The sequence below is a fragment of the Dendrobates tinctorius genome, unplaced genomic scaffold (assembly GCF_039654945.1).
Source record: "Dendrobates tinctorius isolate UK_male_01 unplaced genomic scaffold, ASM3965494v1 ptg000028l, whole genome shotgun sequence".
Classification (NCBI taxonomy): Eukaryota; Metazoa; Chordata; class Amphibia; order Anura; family Dendrobatidae; genus Dendrobates; species Dendrobates tinctorius.
Window position 1 is genome coordinate 39,167,863 of NW_027361696.1, and position 22,105 is coordinate 39,189,967.

The window sequence follows — 22,105 nt, forward strand, 5'->3', positions numbered from 1 at the left end:
ACTATAATACTACTCCTATGTGTAATAGCAGAAAATACTAATGAAAACAAGCAGCATATTGGTGGACTAAACAAAGCATATAGTTATTAAATTAAATGCAGACATGGTATCTGGACCTAATATGGTCAGGTCGCTAATCAATGGGCAAAAGAGAGGGGTGTAAACATCAAAAAAACGACTAACGTGTCCATTTCAATGCTAAAAAAGTGTAACTTTATTGATACAAATTTAGACAAACAGGTGGGGAAACAGTGGACAATAAAGTGCAGCCATAAGCACAATCACAGGGCTGTAGGAGAGTGCACAGGAACAGAAAAGCCACGAGATCTTAGGGATTCCTGCAATGTAAATATCATAAATAGCAACAAGATCAGCAAATCAAATAAAATAGCATCTGTTCTGTCTCCGAAATTCAATTTATAATCTCTGATTATTTGTTTGATAATATTTGCTGTAATTTACATAGATTGCATTTGTTTTCACTGTTTTGGCTCCCTCTAGTGACCAGTGTCATATTCGAAGTCTTCTGATTGTTTTACTTTCACTTTCAATGCCTAATCTTTCCCTCCTTTTGCAGTGCATTATGGTAGCTTTGCAGTGCATTATGGTAGCTTTTGCAAAGCATTGTGGTAGTTTCCCTCCAGTTCGTCCATTTTCCTTCAGCCTGTATCTAGGAAGCATCTAATCTTTCCTCTCCCCTTGTGATTGCATTTCTGGTATGTACTCATGCTTTCTGTAGCTAATTTCTGTCATATTTAGCTTGATTTAATCAGTCCTGCACGATGGTCAGCATTACTGTGCAAATGTTCATTCATAATGTATGATATGTATAATGTGTACTTCTACTATGCTCCTGCACAGATTGTATGTATATTGTATTGTTTTCAGTTTCACCGTGCCAATATATCAAGTTCAATAAAAACACAACCTACAGTCTCCTTATTGGACCCCGGTATAGCGGTTTAGCTGACTGTTTAGCTGCAAATAAAATCTGCCTTATTCGGTGAGGATAGAACAGAGTCATATATCAAAGTATATAGCTATGCTTAAGACATCAATTGAGTATAACAATCGTATCCCAAAAATAAATTTGTTTAACAGTGTACAAATACATGGGACTACTCACAAGTGTAAATAATGCAATACATAACGATGCATATAAAGCTTCCAAATAGGAGACACATAGTGAAAAAGGAAGTGCTAGATTGCAACGGTACAGTGCCAGGTATGTATAACGTTACCTCAAGTGAATGACAGAGCGTGGCTTACTGGATACGGTAGGCGCACTCACTGCTTTGCGCGCATACAGTCCCGGCGTGCAGAGAATTGAGCAATCTGTCAGCTGTACATCAGCTTGCAAGCAGCGCATGACGTGTTTTTTTTTTTTTAATGTTTTCTGATGGGGCCATGCATACCAGGATGACGGCGGGGGCCAATCATACCAGAATAAGGATGGGACCATGCATACCAGGATAGGGATGAGGGCCAATCATTCCTGCCAGGATAGGGATGAGGGGGACCTTTCCTACCAGGATAGGGATGAGGGCCATGCACACAAGGAAAGAGATGAGGGAGCCATGCATACCAGGGTAGGGATGAGGGGGCCATGCATACCAGGATAGGAATGAGGTGGCCATGTGTATCAGGAAGGGGATGAGGGGACCATATATACCAGGACAGGGGATATTAAGTACAGAACTGACCACATTTTTTGCTTCAATTTTTTTTTCCTAATTTCCTCCTCTAAAACCTAGGTGTGTCTTATGGTCTGGTGCGTCTTATTGTCCAAAAAATACAGTAACTACTATAATACTGCCTCCTAGCTGTGAGGATGTCTCAGCAGTTCTAAAGTCTGAAGCAAGCCCGAGGAGGGGCCACCCTGGGAGGAGAAGCTCCCCAAGCAAGGTCCAGGCTTCTCGGCCTACACTGGGAGAAAGCAGGCTTCTTCTAATGGGAATACACATCCCAGAGTCACTATTAAGCAATGTAAACCAACAAGCCAAAGCTCCACTGTTTCCATGAAGGAAGAAAGCAGAGTGAGTGTAAGTAAAGTTATGGAAGATATACCTGGTTCAGTAACAACAAGGAAACCTGAGGTAAAAGTGTGAGGACGTAAAGAAATGCAGCAAAGCCAAAGGTCCAATAATTCTCCAAAGTAATTTTCTGTCAGTAAACAGACCGAGCCTGGTGCACAGAAGGTGAAGCACACGCCATTACCGACCTCAGGTGTGCAGCTCACTCCTCCACACAAGCAGAGACGGACATCTCTGGAGAGGCAGACATGGCAGGAAAACCTGCAGCGAGACATGGTGACCGGTATGGCGCGCTCAGGACGCACAAGGTCACAGATGGGTGGCAGCAGTAAGGCTATGTGCCCACGTTGCAGAAATGCTGCAGAAATGTCCGCATTTCCGCAGCTCCTTGCCGCGGGTAAAACGCATGCGTAATTCGCATGCATTTTCCAGTAAAACACGAGCATTTTGCAAGCGTTTTTAGCTTGCAGAATGCTTGCGCTTTTCCAAGCGATTTGAAGCATCACTTGGAAAAGTGATTGACAGGTTAGTCACACACAAGCATAGTGCTTGACAAGTGTGACCACCTTTTTACTATTGATGCTGCCTATGCGGCACCAATAGTAAAAGACAGAATGTTAAAAATAATTTAATAAAAAATAGAGATATACTTACCCTCCATCGGTCCCCGGAGTCATCCTGCCCCTCATTGGCGCTGCCGGCAACTTCCGTTCCCAGGGATGCAATGCGACAATGACCTCTGATGACGTAGCATCACGCGAGACCGCTACGTCATCAAAGGTCATTCGCACAATGCATCCCTGGGAATGGAAGATGCTGGCAGCATGGCTGAGAGGCGGGAGAGCTCCCGGGGCCGACAGAGGGTAAGTATATCCCTATTTTTCATTTTAATTCTATTTTTTCCAGGATTATGGTACCCAGGGCATGGAGGAGAGTCTCCTCTCCTCCAGACCCTGGGTACAATCCGCACATGAAGCCTCACTTTACGCACGGTGGGCATAGCCACATGCATAAAGTGAGCGTTTCAATGCAATCCTATGGTGGCAGAATCGCCGCGATTCCGCAGAAATAATGAACATGCTGCGGATTTTACCGCTATGTGATTCCGCAGCATGGGCACAGCAACTGCGGAATCCCATAGGATTGCATGGGGATGCGTTTTATTAGCATTTTTTAAGCGTTTCTGCTGCGGCAAAAATGTGGCGGAAACGTATAAAAAACGGCGTGTGCACCAGAGTTGCAGCTGGCAGAGGAGATACCTGCCCTGGTGAAGAAGATGGAGAAGTTACAGCAGCACAAACAAATGCTGCAAATGGAGACTGATGTGATCTATAAACTAAAGGCTGCTCATCCTGACAGGAAAGCTGTGTGTGACCAGAGACTTTATTCACTGGGTGTGGAGCTGGCCAATGTAGACTGTATCCTGGGGAGGATGGAGCCCCTAGCAGAGACCTACAGAAACCAAGAACGGTTCACATCTCACAAGCCAGATTTTGGTGTAGAGTCCACGGCCTCTGATGCTTAGTTGGAGTCACAGACTGTACAGGATGAACTTCAGAAGCAGCAGACACAGCCCGTGTTACAATATGCACATTTGTTTCCAGGAGGGACAAATACTGCAGCAGAAAGAGGCTGTAGTTAAGCCTGAGCAGCAACATGCACCTCAGATTCATGCAGCAGAGGCACCACAAGTCCCAGAATGTGCAACACAAGAGCACGACATTGCATGTGTGACTGTGTGTATTGATGGTGCACCAGAGCCCTAATGCAGACTCACAGACTGGGGATAACCACACTGTACCCATGGGGTTGGAGGCTGGAGGGGGCTCACAGTTTGTAGTGTACGTCACATTACCTGATGATAATGATATTATTGTTGATACCAATGTGCAGGATAAAGTGTGTGATTTTTCTCCCTTTAATACCTAATGCACAAGAGGTGACAGGTTCCAATGCAGCAGACCCTCACCCCGTCAGTCATCCCAGTGTTACCCGGCCGGTTTCCCCCGGTAATGCCTAGAGCCGTGGTGCTCCGTCTTTCACCTCCAATGCCAACTATACCGGCCAGGCGTTGAAAAGAAGAAACGTGGTGTGATTTAAGCACAGACCTGCTGGCAGACCTGCCAGAAAGGAGGTTTGGGGTAAGGTAGCTCCTGTGCTGCCAGATGGGGTTTGCGCCAGTCAGCATCTTGGCAGTGATTAATCTTACAGACAAACACGGCTATGACGTCAGCTTTAAGCTCATACCTGATCTCGACAGATTCTGGGCCAATTTCCCCTAGTTCAGGGACATGGATGGTTTGAACAAATTTATCTTTGTTCCCATTTCCAGGTCAGATACATTTGCTGTAAATATCATATTTTGGAATGAGGCTGTTCCCCCGCAGGACATTGTGATGTGGCTCCGGAGACATTGTGACCTTGTCTCTGATCTCACCAAGAATTGAAACGATGATGGTATCTGGACAGGAGGGTGGAAAGTCCTGGTCAAGCTGCGACAGAATAACAACATTACTGCCCACTTACCCAACTCCTTGTTCATTGGGAAAGAGAAGGGTGTTTGCTTCTATCCTGGGCAGCCTCACAAGTGCTTTAAATGTGGCAAAAGTAGGTAATCTGGCAAAGGCCTGTACTGTGGTCAAGTGCAGTCTGTGTGAAGAAGTAGGCCATGTAGCTGCAGACTGCCAAAATATAAGGTGCAACCTGTGTGGGAAGATTGGCCACTCTCACAAGGACTGTCCAGATGCCTGGCATAACATCTATAGGGACTTTCCTGATGAGGATTTAGTGGTAGAAGCAGAGGCTCAGGAAGAGGAGCCATTAATGTCAGGGGAGATACTCATTAGATCAGAAATCCACCAGGAGTCAGACCATGTAACACCAGAGCAGTAGGGGGTATAAGAAGCACAGGGGAGCTTGGAGGTCATCCCCCAAGGCCAGCAGCCACAGGAAGCCTGTGCATCTGTTTCTCGATTACTACTTGATAATGGTAACATCAAGCAGACCAAAAGGAGGAAAAAAACACGTCCTCCCATAAACCCGAGGAACGATATGACAGTGACCAAAATTCCATCAAGAACTGGAGGCCCTTTTGAACGTCGGCAGGAAGATTCTTGGAAATATCCTGTTTTCTAGGTTAGTATGTCTGTCCTCAACACAGTTGGCAGACTCTAAGTAAAAGGGCGGAACATCTCTGGAGTAGTCATCTCGATACAGGAGATGTTTGAGAGATGTAAAGCTCTGAGGTGTGAGACATATGTTGTCAGTCTGGACCAGACTAAAGCCTTTGACAGAGTTGATCATGATTATCCGTGGGCCACTTTGTCAAAGTACGGTATTCCAGGACAATTTGTGGATTGGCTAAAAACTTTGTATAGGAAGGCGGTGAGATTTCCTCTGATTAATGGTTGGCAGGGTGATACTTTTGGAGTTGAGGCAGGGGTGAGACAGGGCTGCCCGCTGACAATAGATAAAAAAGACAGTGGCTCAGACAATAGTGAAAAAAAGACTTACCTTTTATTCTGCCTCCTGTGGCGACGTTTCGGTCCGAAGACCTTTTTCAAGCACAGTACAGAGTGTTCTAACCACAATTTTATAGGACAATTACCACCCACCAATTCACAAAGCACCAATAGAATACAGACACAATAGTAAATACAATCCCATCAAAACAAAAAAACAAACATATAATTAAAAACAATCCCACTGAGCATCCATTGCATTACTAGCTAATCTAACATCAAATCGCTAGCTCTGATCGATATTATACCTGTAACGTAGAGCAGAGTTTGCACAAATAACTTCCTGATGTAAACAGACACTGTTGTTTATATGTTTGGTTTTTTGTTTCTCTGGTCAACCTTGAGAAGAGTCAAGCTCTGTGGACATTTGATTCTGACCCAGGCTTTGATCTGCCGCAGTTTGCCAAAGCCTTCATCCATATTAAGATTCTAGGGGTTAAATTCGGGAGGTAGGATAACAACAAACTGTATTGGGAGGAAAAGTTGGAAACCGGTAATGCAAAGGTTCTGCGATGGAAGAACTGGAAGCTGACCTACTTAGAAAGGGTCACTATGTTGATGAGTCACCTGGTTCCTGTCTTCTTGTATGCCTGTCATTTTTCCTTTGCCAGAATCTTTCTCGGTGAGGCTCCTCAGCCTATTCTTCCAGCTCTTGTGGGGGAATAGGTTGAACCCAGTGAAAAGAGGGATTACTTACCTGCAGCGGAAAGAGGGTGGGCTAGATACGCTGAATCCAAGGGCCTTCTTTGACTCCATGTTTCTGAAAGTTAATTTTGGTAACCTGGAATCTAGTTCCTTGTGGGTAAATAGTATCAGGGATTGGATATCGCCTTTTGCAGAGTCTTGGGCGTGAGGCGGCAATCTCAAGAGGAGGAGATGGACAGGTGACTAGTTCCCCAAGTATCTGGAGTACGGTCTCAGGTGTCTGAAGAAATGGGGAGCAGAGAAGTGTTTAATTGAAATTAAGACCAGGAAGAACCTGTATGTCTGGATATGACGGACTTTCTTTTGTGCATAGCATGCACTGAAAGACTGCTTCTCAATGCAGCGAGGCTCCCAGCTACGTTTTTTTTACAACGCCTGGCTGTCATTACATGGGAAGCTTTATGTTCAGGGTAACCAGAATCTTAGTGTGTCAGATTGAATGTGTCCTCTGGGTTGTCAGCAGGAAGAGACAATGGCACATTTTATAACAGAGGGCTGGGGCGGGAGGAAAATATGGGACGAAATATCCTGCAAGTTAAAAGTCCCAAGATTGCAGTCCCTAAAATATCCAGATATCATCTATGGTGTACCATCTACTGTAAGAAACATCAACCGGGGAAGCTTGTATCGGATTATAACAGTCATAAAGTACTATCACTGGCATACCAGAACCCGAGTCTCCATCAGTAGTGAACCTTTCCATCATACGACAGCAGGGAACCTGATCATGTCAGAACTGAGGTGTATAAAATTCCTAGAGATCAGGAAGAATGGGAACAGCAAAACATTATGGAGGAATGTACATATGGATTAATGTGGATTTACCATTTGTGTTGGCTTTTACTGTATATACTTGAGTATAAGCCAACCCGGGTATAAGCCGAGGCATCTAATTTTGCCACGGAAAACTGAGTAAGCTTATTGACTAGAGTATAAACCGGGTATGCATTGTCCCATCATTCTTGTCCTGCTATGCGTAGCTCCCCCCCCTTCCTGTCCTGGTATGTGTGGCTCCCCCCGTCCTGTCCTGGTATGTGTGGCTCTCCCTGTTGTATGCATGGCTCACCCCCCCTCCCATCATTGTATGCATGGCTCAATGGCTCACCCCCCATCCCATCCTTGTATTCATGGCTCACCTCCATCTCATTGTTGTATGCATGGCTCACCCCCATCCCATCATTGTATGCATGGCTCAATGGCTCACCCCCCATCCCATCCTTGTATGCATGGCTCACCTCCGTCCCATTGTTGTATGCATGGCTCACCCCTGTCCCATCCTTGTATGCATGGCTCACCCCCATGCCATTGTTGCATGTATGGCTCACCCCCCCATCGTTGTATGCATGGCTCACCCCTGTCCCATCGTTGTATGCATGGCTCACCCTCCCTCAGTCCTACTCACCCTCCTCGCACCGTCACTGCATCTCCGTTGTCCCGGCGCTGCAGGTCTCCTATGCTGAGCGGTCACTTGGTACCGCTCATTAAGGTAATGAATATGCATTCCACGCCTATGGGAGTAGAGACGCATGCATATCCATTACCTTAATGAGCGGTACCACGTGACCGCTCTGCACAGGAGAGCTGCCGGCGCCGGGACGAAGATACAGGGGCGGCGTGAGGAGAGTTAGTATGATGTCTTCTTGAAGACGGTGGCTGCAGCTGTCACTGTGCCACAACCGCCAGCTCCTACCGCCGCTCCCCCTCCCCCGATGGCTTTCTGGACAATGAATCGTGTATAAGCCAAGGGGGGCAATTTCAGCAAAAAAAATGTAATTATTAGGTAATTATTATTTTATTTATTTATTTTTGTTTTCTCCCTCTTTCCAGAGCAAAAAAAAGCCTCCTATGTACAAGAATATAACTACTATAATACTGCCCCTATGTACAAGACTATAACTACTATAATACTGCCCCTATGTACAAGAATATAACTACTATAATACTGCCTCTATGCACAAGAATATAACTAATATAATACTGACCCAGTATATACAAGTATATAACTACTATAATACTGCCCCATGTACAAGAATATAACTACTATAATACTGCTCCTATGTACAAGAATATAGCTACTATAATAATGCTCCCTATGTACAAGAATATAACTACTATAATACTGCCCCTATGTACAAGAATATAACTACTATAATATAGCTCCTATGTACATGAATATAACTACTATAATAATGCTCCCTATGTACAAGAATATAACTACTATAATACTGCCCCTATGTACAAGAATATAACTACTATAATATAGCTCCTATGTACATGAATATAACTACTATAATATTGAACCCTATTTACAAGAATACACCTGTGACGCGAGTCCAGGAAATGGTGCAGTACGGCAGAGGGAAATCAGAGACTATGTCCAATACACGAGACGAGGTTAGGAAAGTCAGAGAGACAAAACAGTATACAGGGAGCAGGCACAAGCGAAGTCAGGTCACAAGGAAAAGGGTCAGAGTCCGGGAAGAGAATGAAGTCAAGCTGGGTCAGGCACAGAGTGCAGAGGGTTCAATGTTACACAGGCAACGGCAAGTGTACGATTGACACTGGGGGAAGAACTAGCATGCTAAAGTAGAAGCCTGATTAAGGAAAATGAACACAGGTGATTGCAGCACAGACCCAGACTGACAACCCCGACACAAAGTAACAAAAAGACAGAAACAGAGTCGAAATCGTGACAGTACCCCCTCTTCAAGGGGTGGCCACTGGACCCCCATGTTTCCCAGGAAACCTCCGATGAAAGGCATAGACCAACCAATCAGCCCTCACAGAATGAGCTGGAACCCAGGATCATTCCTCAGGTCCATACCCCTTCCAATGTACCAGGTATTGAAGGGAATTCCGGACCATTTGGGAATCAATGACCCTTTGTACCTCATATTCCAAGCATCCCTCAATAAACACTGGAGGAGGCAGGGGCGAAGAAGACAGAACAGGAGGAATAAATTCCTTCAACGACTTGTGGAACACATTAGGAATACGGAAAGACAGAGGGAGCTTTAACCGGAAGGCAACTGGATTGACCACCTCCAGACTTTCATACGAACCAATGAATCTAGGACTAAACTTTAGCGAGGGCACCTTCAACTTAATATTCTTAGAGGAAAGCCATACTTTATCTCCCACTTTGAAGGCGACCCCTGACGAGAGCCTCCCATTGACCTTCCGCTTCTGCCGATGTTGAGCCACCCCAATGTTCTTTTTAACCTTCCTCCAAACATCCTCCAGCTCTTGTAATGGTGACATCCAACCCAGCACATCCAGAACTTATCCTGGGAAAACTCACCAAAATGAGGATGAAACCTTTAATTACAGAAAAACGCCGAGGTCCCCGTGGACTGATTTACCCGACTGTTAAAGGCAAACTTAGCCAGCGGAAGAAATGATGACCAATTCTCCTGTTGATAGGCGACAAAACATCTTAAAATTTGCTCCAAAGACTGATTTGTCCTCTGTATGACCGTTAAGGGAGCTTTATACATAGCGATATCGCTAGCAATATCGCTAAAGCATCACCGATTTTGTGACGCAGCAGCGATATTGCTAGTGATATTGCTAGCGATATTGCTATGTGTGATACTTACCTCTGACCGGCTCCCCCGTTGTCTGTCGCTGATCGCGCGAGATCGTGCAGCTCCATTTCTCGTCGGGCACTTCCTGCTGGGCTTCCTGCTGGCGCCGACGAGCGACGCGTGGACGAGAGCGGGAGGACGTCAGGATCGCCACGTCTGAAAGGTAAGTAACGACCGCTGCTGCATCGCTACATCGCTGTGAGATCTGCCTGTGTGGCAGCTCACTAGCGACCATTTAGCGATGCACCAGCGATCCTGACCGGGTCGTATCGTGGTTGGGATCGCCGGTACATCGCTAAATGTAAAGGGGCCTTTAGTCTCAGGGTGATAAGCAGAGGAAAAGGACAAATCAATCTGCAGAAAGCCCTCCAAACTCGAATTGTAAACCCCCATCAGATATAATATTTTGAGGAATCCCATGCAATCGTACCACATGAATAACAAACAGTTTTGAGAGAGTTTCAGCATTCGGTAAGGCCCCTTTCACACATTAGTTTTTTGCCATTAGTTACAATCCGTCGAATTTTGAAAAACACGGATCCGGCCACTGATGCCACTGGATCAGTTTTTTTCTCATAGACATGTATTTGCGACGGATGGCCGCACGTTTCATCCGTCGTTCTACGGATTTGTTGGAAATTCTTTATCCGGCGGCCGGAGACGACGGTCATAAGAAAGTTTTTTGTCTACGTCGAAAAATCAGACAGCGATGGATCCGTCGCTGTCCGATTTTTGCTAGAATGGAAACCTATGGGCAACGGATCTGTTGCTGTCCGACAAATGACAGAATCCGGCAACGGATTCTGTTTTTTTAATCTGCGCTTGCTTCAACGCTGTGTGCGTATATGGTGTGTGCGAGCTATGTGTGTGCGTGGAGGGGGTCTGCGGGGATGTGCGGGGGTATGCGGGGCTGTGCAGGGGTGTGCGGGGGTCTGTGCAGGGCTGTGCGAGGGTCTGTGTGGGAGTATGCGGGGCTGTGCAGGTGGCTGTGCGGGAGTGTGCGAGGGTCTATGCAGGGCTGTGCCGGGGTATGCGGGGCTGTGTGGGGGTCTGTGCAGGTGTATGCGGGGCTGTGCGGGAGTGTGCAGGGGTCTGTGCGGGGCTGTGCGAAGGTCTATGCGGGGCTGTACGGGAGTGTGCAGGGGTCTGTGCGGGGCTGTGTGGGAGTGTGCGAAGGTCTATGCAGGGATCTGTGCGGGGGTATGTGGGGCTGTGCGGGGGTCTGTGTGGGGGTCTGTGCGGGGGCCTGCGTGTGTGTGTGTGTGTGTGTATGCAGGCATCATACGATGGGACTACAAGTCCCATCGGGCTATGCCTGCTACAGTGACAATGATTGATTGACACATTAGCCAATGATGGGACAGCAGTAGTCCCATCATCCGGTAAATGTGTTGAATGTAAAAAAAACATACACACATATAGTCCATACTCACCATCTACAACTAATCCCCGAAGCCCTCGATCACCTATAAAAAAAATTAAAATAATAAACCAACAATATACTCCCTGTGTCCGACATAATCCCATTAATAACGATTATCCCACAATGAACTCCCATGAAGAGCTGTCACATCAGCTGATGCGACCACTCTCCAGGGGCTCCTCCGAATTGTATCACTCCACCTCCGACAGGTCACCGGATTTCACCTGTCACTTTGCGGCACTACTGCGTGAGAATTTTCTCGCGCTGTAGTGCCATAAAGCGAGAGGCTTAAATCCAATGACACACTGCCGGAGGGTTATCTCCGGTCAGTGTGTCATCGGACACTGATGTGACAGCTCTATAGGCGAGATCGTTGTGGGAAAATCGTTATTAATGGGATTACGTCGGACAGGGAGTATATTGTTGGTTTGTTTTTTTATTTTTTTTGCAGGTGATCGATGGCTTCGACTGGATAGGCATACAATAGAAATTTTGAAAAAATGTTTCGCGTTTTATTTCATTAAAATATTTTATTCTTATGTGTGTGTATTTTTTAACCATTTATTAATATAGGATTAATAATGAATAGGCGTCTTATTGACGCCTCTCCATTATTAACCGGGCTTAATGCCACCTTACAATAGCAAGGTGACATTAACCCCTTATTACCCCATATGCCACCACTACACGGCACTGGGAAGAGAGGGGCTAAGTGCAAGAATTGGTGCATCTTAGAGATGCGCCATTTCTGGGGTGGCTGCGGGCTGGTATTTGTAGCCGGGGGGCCAATATCCATGGCCCCTTCCTAGGCTATGAATATTAGTCCACAGCTGTCTGCATAGCCTTTCTGGCTATAAAATATAGGGGGACCCCACGTCATTTTTTGGGGAGTCCCCCTACTTTAATAGCCAGTAAAGGCTATGCAGACAGCTGCGGGCTGATATTTATAGCCTGGGAAGAGGCCATGGGTATTACCCCCCCCCCCCCTTCCCAGGCTATATTGGCCCCTGGCCGTCGGCTTTCCCCCTCTGGCGCAGAAAATTGTGCAGGAGACCACGTCATTTTTTTTTCAGCTTTTTTTTTTTTTTAAATAAAACATTGTTCATTAATAAACATCGGCCTTGCTATTATTTATCTATCTATATCTATCCATAGATATATCAAAAGATAGATATATCTATAGCTATATCTATGGATATATCCATAGATATAGCTATAGATATATCAATAAATTTAGCCATAGATATATCCATATATCTATGGATATATCCATAGATATATCTATAGATATACAGTATCTATAGATATATCCATATATCTACGAATGTATCCATAGATAGATCGATAGATATATCTATAGATATTTCCATAGATATATCCATGGATATATCCATTGGGCTGGATAGTATCATCCTACTTTTTTCCTCCATCTCCACCTGGTCTGCTTGCAATCCCAATCCACCTGGTCCGCATCCCCCTCTTTAATTGGGAGCAGCGAGTGTTTCAGTAGACAGAGAAGTGGGATGGTGATGCTGATTATAGCGTCATCGCTGCTCACCAAAAGTCACCCAGTGTGACATCAGGGAAATGTAGCATCCCTGGCCAAAAGCACTTGTCCATGTGTCGGTGGTTAAGTGGACCTTCCCAGTAAGTGCGTTGGTCAGGGCATGGGTGATGTTATGAGACACATGCTGCGGTAAGGAGGGGAAGGCGGCATACCGGGAAAAATAGTGGCGACTGGGGACCAAGTACCATGGGACAGCCGACGCCATGAGGTTGTAAAAAACCTCAGTGTTCACAAGCCTAAATGACAACATTTCCAGGACAAGCTGTCTGCAAATGTGACCGTTCAGTGTTTGAGTGCTTATTTCTGCTTGCGTTGAACGCTGTACTGGAACAAAGAGGTGGACGTGGTTGCTGATAGTGCTTGAAATGGTCTTACGACAGGTGCAGGGTGGGTGATATCTGCACCTGTGTCACACCTGGGTGATATCTGTACCTGTGTCACAGGGGACTAACAAGTACCCACAGACACCGACTGTGGGCCCAGGCATTCGGCCCACCTAGTCGGGTGCTTGGGTGGTATGTGCCTGAGCATGCTGGTGGTGGTCAGACTGGTAGTGGTGAGGCCCCTGCTGATCTTGGTATGGAAAAGGTTGCAAATGACCATTTTCTTGTCTTCTGCACTTTCTGTAAAAAAGTACAAGACAGAAAAACACCTAACCCTTGGCCTGGATTCTGGCCGACGTTGGCTGCTCTTGGGAACAGTTGACTGTCTTCGCTTTCTGGCCACCCCACTGCCTCTTCCTGCCTATTGCAGTGCTATGGATCCCTCTCCCTCTGTTCTTCTGTGCTGGCACTGCATGACACCTTTCCAAGGTGGGCCAACAACTTCAACATCCACCACCTCGTCTTCCACTTCCTCACTCTGGTCCTCCTCCTAACTTGTGGACTTAACATAACTTATTGGTATCTATGACTTATCATCATCCACCTCTTTAGACTGTAATTGCCGTTTTTCACCCTCGGCTTCTTATGATCGTTGCTGCTCAAAGATTTGTTCCTCTTGAAACTAATGGTCCTGTTTCACATAGCGATGCACCAGCGATCCCGACAACGATAGACCTGGTAGGGATCGCTGGTGCGTCGCTACAAGGTCACTGGTGAGATGTCAAACAGTCAGATCTCAACAGCGACGCAGCAGCGATCCAGAACAATACGAAAGTCGTTGGGACCCTGTCTCTCAGACCTGTAGTATTGAGGTCATTTGTCGTTGTCCCTGTCAAACACAGCAATGCATGCTGGCCAGCGGGACACAAGCGATCAAAAAATGGCCCAGGACATTTTAGCACGATCAGCGACATCGCAGCAGGGGCCCGATCGTCGGTATGTGTCACACGTAGCGAGATCGCAGGCGAGTTCGCTGTTGCATCACAAATCGGTGACGCAACAGCGATCTCACTAGCGATCTCGCTATGTGAGACGGGGGCTTAAGCCTCATGGATAAACATATTTGTTGTGCTTCCGCAGCAGGCAGTTTCACTTGGACCACAGCTTCAGCCTCCATCAGCATCACATCCGCTTCCACGTCCCTTACTGCACGCTTTGCGTATTTTAAATTATGTACGCAGCTAAGAGCGGTATTATTAGAGAATAGAATCAATTTAATTTGGCCCTGAAAGGACTTTTGATTGTATGTGGTAGCACCAAGGATTGTAAGGTAATAATTCCTGACTAGATGTCATTAATATGTTATCCCTGCTCCAGCAGCTAACCCTACACTAATTGCAGCTAAGAGCAGTATTATTGAATAGAATGTATTTAAATTAGCCCTGAAAAGGAATGTTGGTTTAATATTGCACCAGCAGGTACTATAAGACTATAACACACTGTCCATCTTCAGCAGAAACTCTCCAACATGGCTATGGCATTGCCGTGATTGGAAGGCAATCTCCACATTTTCAGTAGCTGAAAATCAGCCTCGAAACATGTGGGGTGGGGAATCGAGCATGGTACATGAGTATTTGGATCTTCAATCGAGTACTGAGCATCTCGAGCAACAGGATACTCGATCGTATACCGAACATGCTAGGCCATGACCAATACTAATAATAAGAAACAATTATTTGTATACACTTTGCGTTCATCTTGTTGTTATGAGTCTTATTATATGCGTTGTTTCCAGAACCTGCGATGCTTTGACCCCTTCCTAGCAATGCCCCTAGGACTTTCCAATGTTTCTCAATGTAACATACACCGGAACAACTGGTGAGAATTTGGAAATCTGCTTTTTTCCAGTAAAGAAATAAACAGACAAATAGAAGGCGCCAGGGATTATCAGAGACGTGACCTCTGCTGTGACCTCTGGGCTGGACGCTGCCCATAAATACCGCTCTGTCCATGCAGGTGGAGCAGCATCAGAGACCGGCCTCACCTGCAGAGCACACAAAACCTTCATCTCCAGACACAGAGAACATGAAGTCCTTCACTCTCTGCCTCATCCTCATCCTCTCTCTGCTCACCCATCAGGGAATCAGCGCCTCTGTGAGAGGGGTAAGTCAATATTCAACTTAAATATTATATCAATACTGTTCCCCTTAGGCCTCTTTCACACTTCAGTTTTTTGCATCAGTTATAATCCGCCAAAAAGGCGGACAAGCGGATCCGTTCTCAAGTGATGTGAACGGATGGCACAGGATCCGTTTTCAGACGGATCCTGAAAATGAAGAAATTTAAAGGAATCGCTGGCCGGGAAGGAGAGAGAGAGAGAAGGAGAGAGAGAGAGAAGGAGAGAGAGAGAGAAGGAGAGAGAGAGAGAAGGAGAGAGAGAGAGAGAGAGAGAGAGAGAATTTTTTTTTTTTTTGTCCGGCACCCAGAAAGAAATTCGGGTTAAATCAGTGTTTGCAGGATCCGCCAGAGAAAAAAACGTTACAAGCTCCGTTTTGACATTTTTGAGGATGGTGACGGACAGCAACTTTTGGCGGATCCTCACAAAAAACTGATGCAACGGACAACAATCCGCCACAATCCGCCATTAATGCAAGTCAATGGGAAAAAAACGGATCCTCAAAAAAAATTTGAGGATCCGTTTTTTTTCAAAACCTGGCGGATTGTGACTGATTGTAAAAAACGGAAGTGTGAAAGAGGCCTTATGCATCACTCAAATTAAAGAGACCGGTTCACTTAAAGGGCAAGTCTACTTTTGGATTTTACTTATGATGCTCCCTTTACCTTTTAGCAATGAGTTAAAATAAGTCTCATGGACACTTACTGTCAAAAATAAAGAGCCATGTGACTTATTTTGGCATATTTTTATGTGAAAAACAGACTCATAAGTCATAATAGTCAGCCTGCTAGTTAGAACGGAATAATAAAAAACAATGTTTTTGAATAAGATTTCTTTTTAAATAGCTACAAAATGTAAAGGCAGCATTGTAGGTAAACAATGTATATTAGTAAGTTGTTACATATGCCTAGCTCTATATGTTTAAGCAAAGAAATATCAAAGTGGAACTCCCCTTTAAGTGAAGCTGTCCCTTTAAGAGCTGCCTTTCCTAACATTTTAGTCAAGTCATGGAAGCTATCTCCATTCATGCTTCGCAAAGAACCAGAGAATGTTTATTAGAGAGTTCTACATTCCATATCCAAATCTGTGACATATCTATAAACGTATTTTCTTGTTTCTGCCATTGCAGAATGAGATCTTGGATTCTGCAGACCATCTCGCCGTGCACCAGACCGAGGAGTCCGGAGACCTGGTGAGTCTCGCCCAAACACGTAGTGACCACTAATCACTTCTCTGTCCAGTTATTATTCCTTTTACACTGATTGAAGCCGCTTGTCTTATTTGATGTGCACCAAATTTTCCAATTGACTATTTGTAACATTTTCCACCTTTATGTTATAGCATATCTACAGTGTATATATTAATTGTGGCAGTCACCAATTGTGTTGAACAATGCAATATTTTCCTAGTTTTCCGATAACTCTTTATGTCTACTGACAATCTTTATCTTTGTAACTCTGTCTTTCATGACTGGAGACGACTGTCTCCCTGACAGATGGTTCTCATGTCCTTTTCATTTTGCGCCACATTCAGCACACACTTCAGAACGTTTTGAAATATTTGACAAAATAAATAAAAAAATTAATAAATAGATAGATATGAGACAGACAGATGATAAATAATAGATGGATAATAGATAATAGATAATGGATAGATAGATAACAGATAATGGATAGATAGATAACAGACAGATAATAGATAGAAAATAGATAACAGATAGAGAGATAGACAGATAATAGATGAAAGATAGATAATAGATAACAGATAGATAGATAATAGATGATAAATAAATAGATAATAGATGATAGATAGATAATAGACAGTTTGTCGGTTCTCCCTGTTTCCTCTGGTTCCCGTTTCCTCTGGTCCCCCTGTTTCCTCTGGTTCCCCCTGTCCCTGTTTCCTCTGGTTCCCCCCGTTTCCTCTGGTTCCCCCTGTTTCCTCTGGCCCCCTGTTTCCTCTGGTCCCCGTTTCCTCTGGTTTCCTCTGGCCCCCTGTTTCCTCTGGTCCCCCCGTTTCCTCTGGTTCCCCCCCGTTTCCTCTGGTCCCCCCGTTTCCTCTGGTTCCCCCCTGGTTCCCCTGTTTCCTCTGGTCCCCCTGTTTCCTCTGGCCCCCGTTTCCTCTGGTTCCCCCCCCCCCCCCGTTTCCTCTGGTTCCCCCGTTTCCTCTGGTCCCCCTGTTTCCTCTGGCCCCCGTTTCCTCTGGTTCCCCCCCCGTTTCCTCTGGTTCCCCCCCGTTTCCTCTGGTCCCCCCGTTTCCTCTGGTTCCCCCTGTCCCCGTTTCCTCTGGTCCCAGTTTCCTCTGGTTCCCCCCCCCCGTTTCCTCTGGTCCCCGTTTCCTCTGGTTCCCCCCCCCCGTTTCCTCTGGTCCCCCCGTTTCCTCTGGTCCCCCCGTGGTTCCCCTGTTTCCTCTGGTTCCCCCTGTCCCCGTTTCCTCTGGCCCCCTGTTTCCTCTGGTCCCCGTTTCCTCTGGTTCCCCCCCCCCATTTCCTCTGGTCCCCCCGTTTCCTCTGGTCCCCCCGTTTCCTCTGGTCCCCCCGTTTCCTCTGGTTCCCCCGTTTCCTCTGGTTCCCCCCTGGTTCCCCCGTTTCCTCTGGTCCCCGTTTCCTCTGGTCCCCCCATTTCCTCTGGTTCCCCCGTTTCCTCTGGTTCCCCCCTGGTTCCCCTGGTCCCCCTGTTTCCTCTGGTTCCCCCTGTCCCTGTTTCCTCTGGTCCCCCCGTTTCCTCTGGTTCCCTCCGTTTCCTCTGGTTCCCCCCGTTTCCTCTGGTTCCCACTGTCCCCGTTTCCTCTGGCCCCCTGTTTCCTCTGGCCCCCGTTTCCTCTGGTTCCCCCCCCCCCCCCGTTTCCTCTGGCCCCCTGTTTCCTCTGGTCCCCGTTTCCTCTGGTCCCCCGTTTCCTCTAGTCCCCCCACCCTCCTCACTGATGGAGGATTAGATTGTGAGCTCCAATGGTGACGTATAATCGATCATGGCAGATAACATAAATACATGGATATATTGCTAGATATATTATAATTATACATAGTGAACACTGTATCTGCTCCTCACATGTCTCGTTTCCTACTTGCAGGTATCTTATCTCCGCAGGAAGCGTCACACCGTATTGTCCGTCTGCACTTACTGCTGCAAGTGCTGCCATAACAAGAAATGTGGCTTATGCTGCCGGACATAGAGCTGCCGCCCCCCAGACGTGGTCAGGACCCTCAGCCCACAGGACACGGGATCGTCTAGGAATAGCAGAGCCGAGCTTCTTCACTGACTCTGTCCTGTGTCAGACCTCTCAGTGATGTCACATTGTGTAATCGACGTTTGCACAGTACTGCAAACCACGTGACTGAGCGGATCAGCTCTGCTACATCTGTTACCTCCTTATAACGAAGTGATTTCTTATCTGAGCCATGGATTAGATTAGAAGGGGCAGCATGTAGTAGGGTAACCCTATATCTCTGCTGCTCCTCACTCATCTTTTTATATGTGTGTATATATTTGCTCTGACCTTTCTATATTATATTTTTCTATCGATAATAAAGCTGTTGTTTTATACATTTCTTGCATTTTAATAATGTATAGTAATAGAGGAGAACTATCAGTCCCTCCACCTACCTCACATGGCTCCCTACAGCATGTCAGTCTTTACTGCAGCTCTGGCATTAACTTCATGAACCAGGCAGCTTAGGCTGAACACTGTATAGATAGAGAGTGCTATGGTATAGGAAAATAATTAGTCACTAACAAAGGCAGCACTAGTCTAGGGGTATTATGGGCTCAGTATCTACAGAAAGGAGTCTTATAGGGTCCTAGAGCCCAGTCTGTGCACCTCAAGCCACAGCTGCCATAATACACTGCTCAGAAAAATAAAGGGAACACTAAAATACTGCATCCTAGATATTTCTGAATGAAATATTGCAGTTACAAATTTTTATTCATTGTATAGTGGAATGTGTTCAGAACAATAAAACATAACAATTATCAATGTATACGAAAATGAATATCCCATGGAGGTCTGGATTTGGAATGATACTCAAAATCAAAGTGGAAAATCAAATTACAGGCTGATCCAACTTCAGTGGAAATGCCTCATGACAAGGAAAAGATGCTAAGTATTGTGTGTGGCCTCCACGTGCCTGTATGACCTCCCTACCGTACAATGCCTGGTCATGCTCCTGATGAGGCGGCGGATGGTCTCCTGAGGGATCTCCTCCCAGACCTGGACTAAAGCATCCCCCAACTTCTGGACAGTCTGTGGTGCAATGTGACGTTGGTGGATGGAGCGAGACATGATGTCCCAGATGTGCTCAATCGTATTCAGGACTGGGGAAGAGGTGAGCCAGTCCATAGCTTCAATGCCTTCATCTTGCAGGAACTGCTGACACACTCCAGCCACATGAGGTCTGGCATTGTCCTGCATTAGGAGGAACCCAGGGCCAACCACACCAGCATATGGTCTCACATGATGGATGCGTTACCAAAGCGCAAGTGCCACGACGCGCGTTTCACTGTAGCTTCCTCGGGGGGCAGTCACTTTAGTCACGCATCCATCATGGGTAAGCATTGCCTGGGATCTGTTGGGTAATAGGGTTATACATGTTTTGACTATGTTATTCCTTAATGGGCACACCTTGTGAGTCACTACATAGACTGAACAGCATTTTTGATGGCCTTTCCCTGGGCCTGTATACTCTAATACTATTTCCCTATTCCTGAGCTTTGCTTAATGGACATATATTTTGTAGTATTTTACTGTCATTTTATGATGGGACTTATTATGCAATTTTGTTGTAATTTCTGTATGCTCATCATGAGTAGACAATTTATTAGTTCATAAGGATGGTGCTTACCATTGCATATATGGTTATGAAGCTGCCCGCCTGTTCTTGTATTACCTATATTTTATAATCTGTGAATTATTGTTTGTAATTTTGTATTGTGAAATAAAGACATTGATTTTTTACTTTGGTCTTTAATGATATATTTTTGAGTATTATGGATTTTCTGGACTCAAAATGACTCTCTGGTAGTTCTTCTTGTATGACTATGCTGAGAGTTGTAGCCCTATAAAGATGCACTGCTATTTTTGGCTTTGGCAAAAGCGCCAGTGCCAACGAGACAATCCAGTCTCCATGAAATGTGTCAATAAGGGTTCATTCACCCAATGTTTGCAGATGGGATCAGTCAACAAAGGAGCGAAACATCCCCAGTGCAATTATGGTCACAGACAATAGTTGGGCTTCCAGGGGCCACACATCTATCAAATTGGGTGTTTCTGCAAAAATACATCCCGTGCAATACTCAGGAAATTGCAAGAATCCATATAGTTTTTATATTCCTGTCAAGTTAAATTCGGCCACTAAGGGCACCGCTGATCAAAATAAATTAGGGAATTGTCATATATACGATTGTCCAGTGCTATAATGTTAAGCCACGGCTTTTCCCTGGATAATGAAGGGCAGGGGATTTGCATGTTATTCACAGCTGTGGCCCCTGAGGTTATATTTCAGGAGGCACCTGTGAGCTGTAAAATACATTGCCTACAGATGCCGTAACCCTGTGGTAATAGAGTTTATTATTATTACCTCTGACTTGTCTTCTATGTGCAGACTGATAAGGAATGCAGGAGCGCCATCTACAGGAAGGTGATCACCTCTGCACCGGTATCATTAATTAGACTCGTGGACCACATTTTGGACAGGGTCAAGATAGTACCATAGTACAGTGTCCCCTATAACAGTGCGAGAAGAGTGCCCCCTCATAAACAGTGCCAGTAGAGTGCCTCCTCAAACGGTGCTAGCTGAGTGTCTCCTCACAAACAGTGCCATGAGTGCCTCCTCATATACAGTGCCAGCAGAGTACCTCCTCACAAACAGTGCCAGCATAGTGTCTCCTCACAAACAGTGCCAGAAGAATGCCTCCTTATAAACAGGGCCAGAATAATGCCTCCTTATATACAGTGCTAGCAGAGTGCCCTCTCATAAACAGTGCCAGGAGAGTGCCTTCTTATAAACAGTGCCTGAAGAATGACTCCTCATAAACAGTGCCAGAATAATGCCTCCTTATATACAGCGCTGGCAGAGTGCCTCCTCAAGCACAGTGCTAGCAGTCTCCTCTTAGTGCCAGCAGAGTTTCTCCTCATATACAGTGCAAGAAATGTGTCTCCTCAAACAATGCCAGAATAATGCCTCCTTATATACAGCGCTGGCAGAGTGCCTCCTCAAGCACAGTGCTAGCAGTCTCCTCTTAGTGCCAGCAGAGTTTCTCCTCATATACAGTGCAAGAAATGTGTCTCCTCAAACAATGCCAGAATAATGCCTCCTTATATACAGTGCTGGCATAGTGCCCCTCATAAACAGTGCCAGTAGAGTGCCTCCTCATAAACAGTGCCAGAAGAATGCCTCCTTATATACAGCGCCGACAGAGTACCTCCTTATATACAGTGCCAGCAAAGTGCCCTCTCATATACAGTGAAAACAGAGCGTCCCCTCATAAACCTTGCCAGAAGAGTGTCCTCTTATAAACAGTGCTGGTAGTTTCCCCACATATACAGTGCCAGAGAGCGCCCCCTCATAAACCGTGCCAGCAGGGTGCCGCCTTATAAATAGTGACAAAGAGAGGATTTCTTAACTCAAAACTAGTCTCAACGTATAAAATATTTCTTGTACATTTTGGAGTGCGGCCATACTGGCAGGTTTCCCTTTTACCTATTTTATATGCTAAGAAGACAGGGGCGGACGCAGCATTGGAGCAACCTGTGCAGGCACACGGGGGACATGATGC

At 45.8% G+C, this 22,105-nt stretch overlaps 1 protein-coding gene and 1 pseudogene across 1 annotated transcript; both read left to right on the top strand.

The window, feature by feature from the left end:
- The first annotated feature begins 562 nt into the window (after positions 1–562).
- Positions 563–18,879, top strand: HAMP (hepcidin antimicrobial peptide). The gene is made up of 4 exons (XM_073570582.1): positions 563–716; positions 15,068–15,322; positions 16,465–16,527; positions 18,405–18,879. Exons 2-4 carry the CDS (start codon positions 15,170–15,172, stop codon positions 18,504–18,506), a joined length of 318 nt encoding a protein of 105 aa, XP_073426683.1. The 5' UTR covers positions 563–716; positions 15,068–15,169; the 3' UTR covers positions 18,507–18,879.
- Positions 3,310–4,925, top strand: LOC141084979 (uncharacterized; annotated as a pseudogene).
- Positions 18,880–22,105: the final 3,226 nt, after the last annotated feature.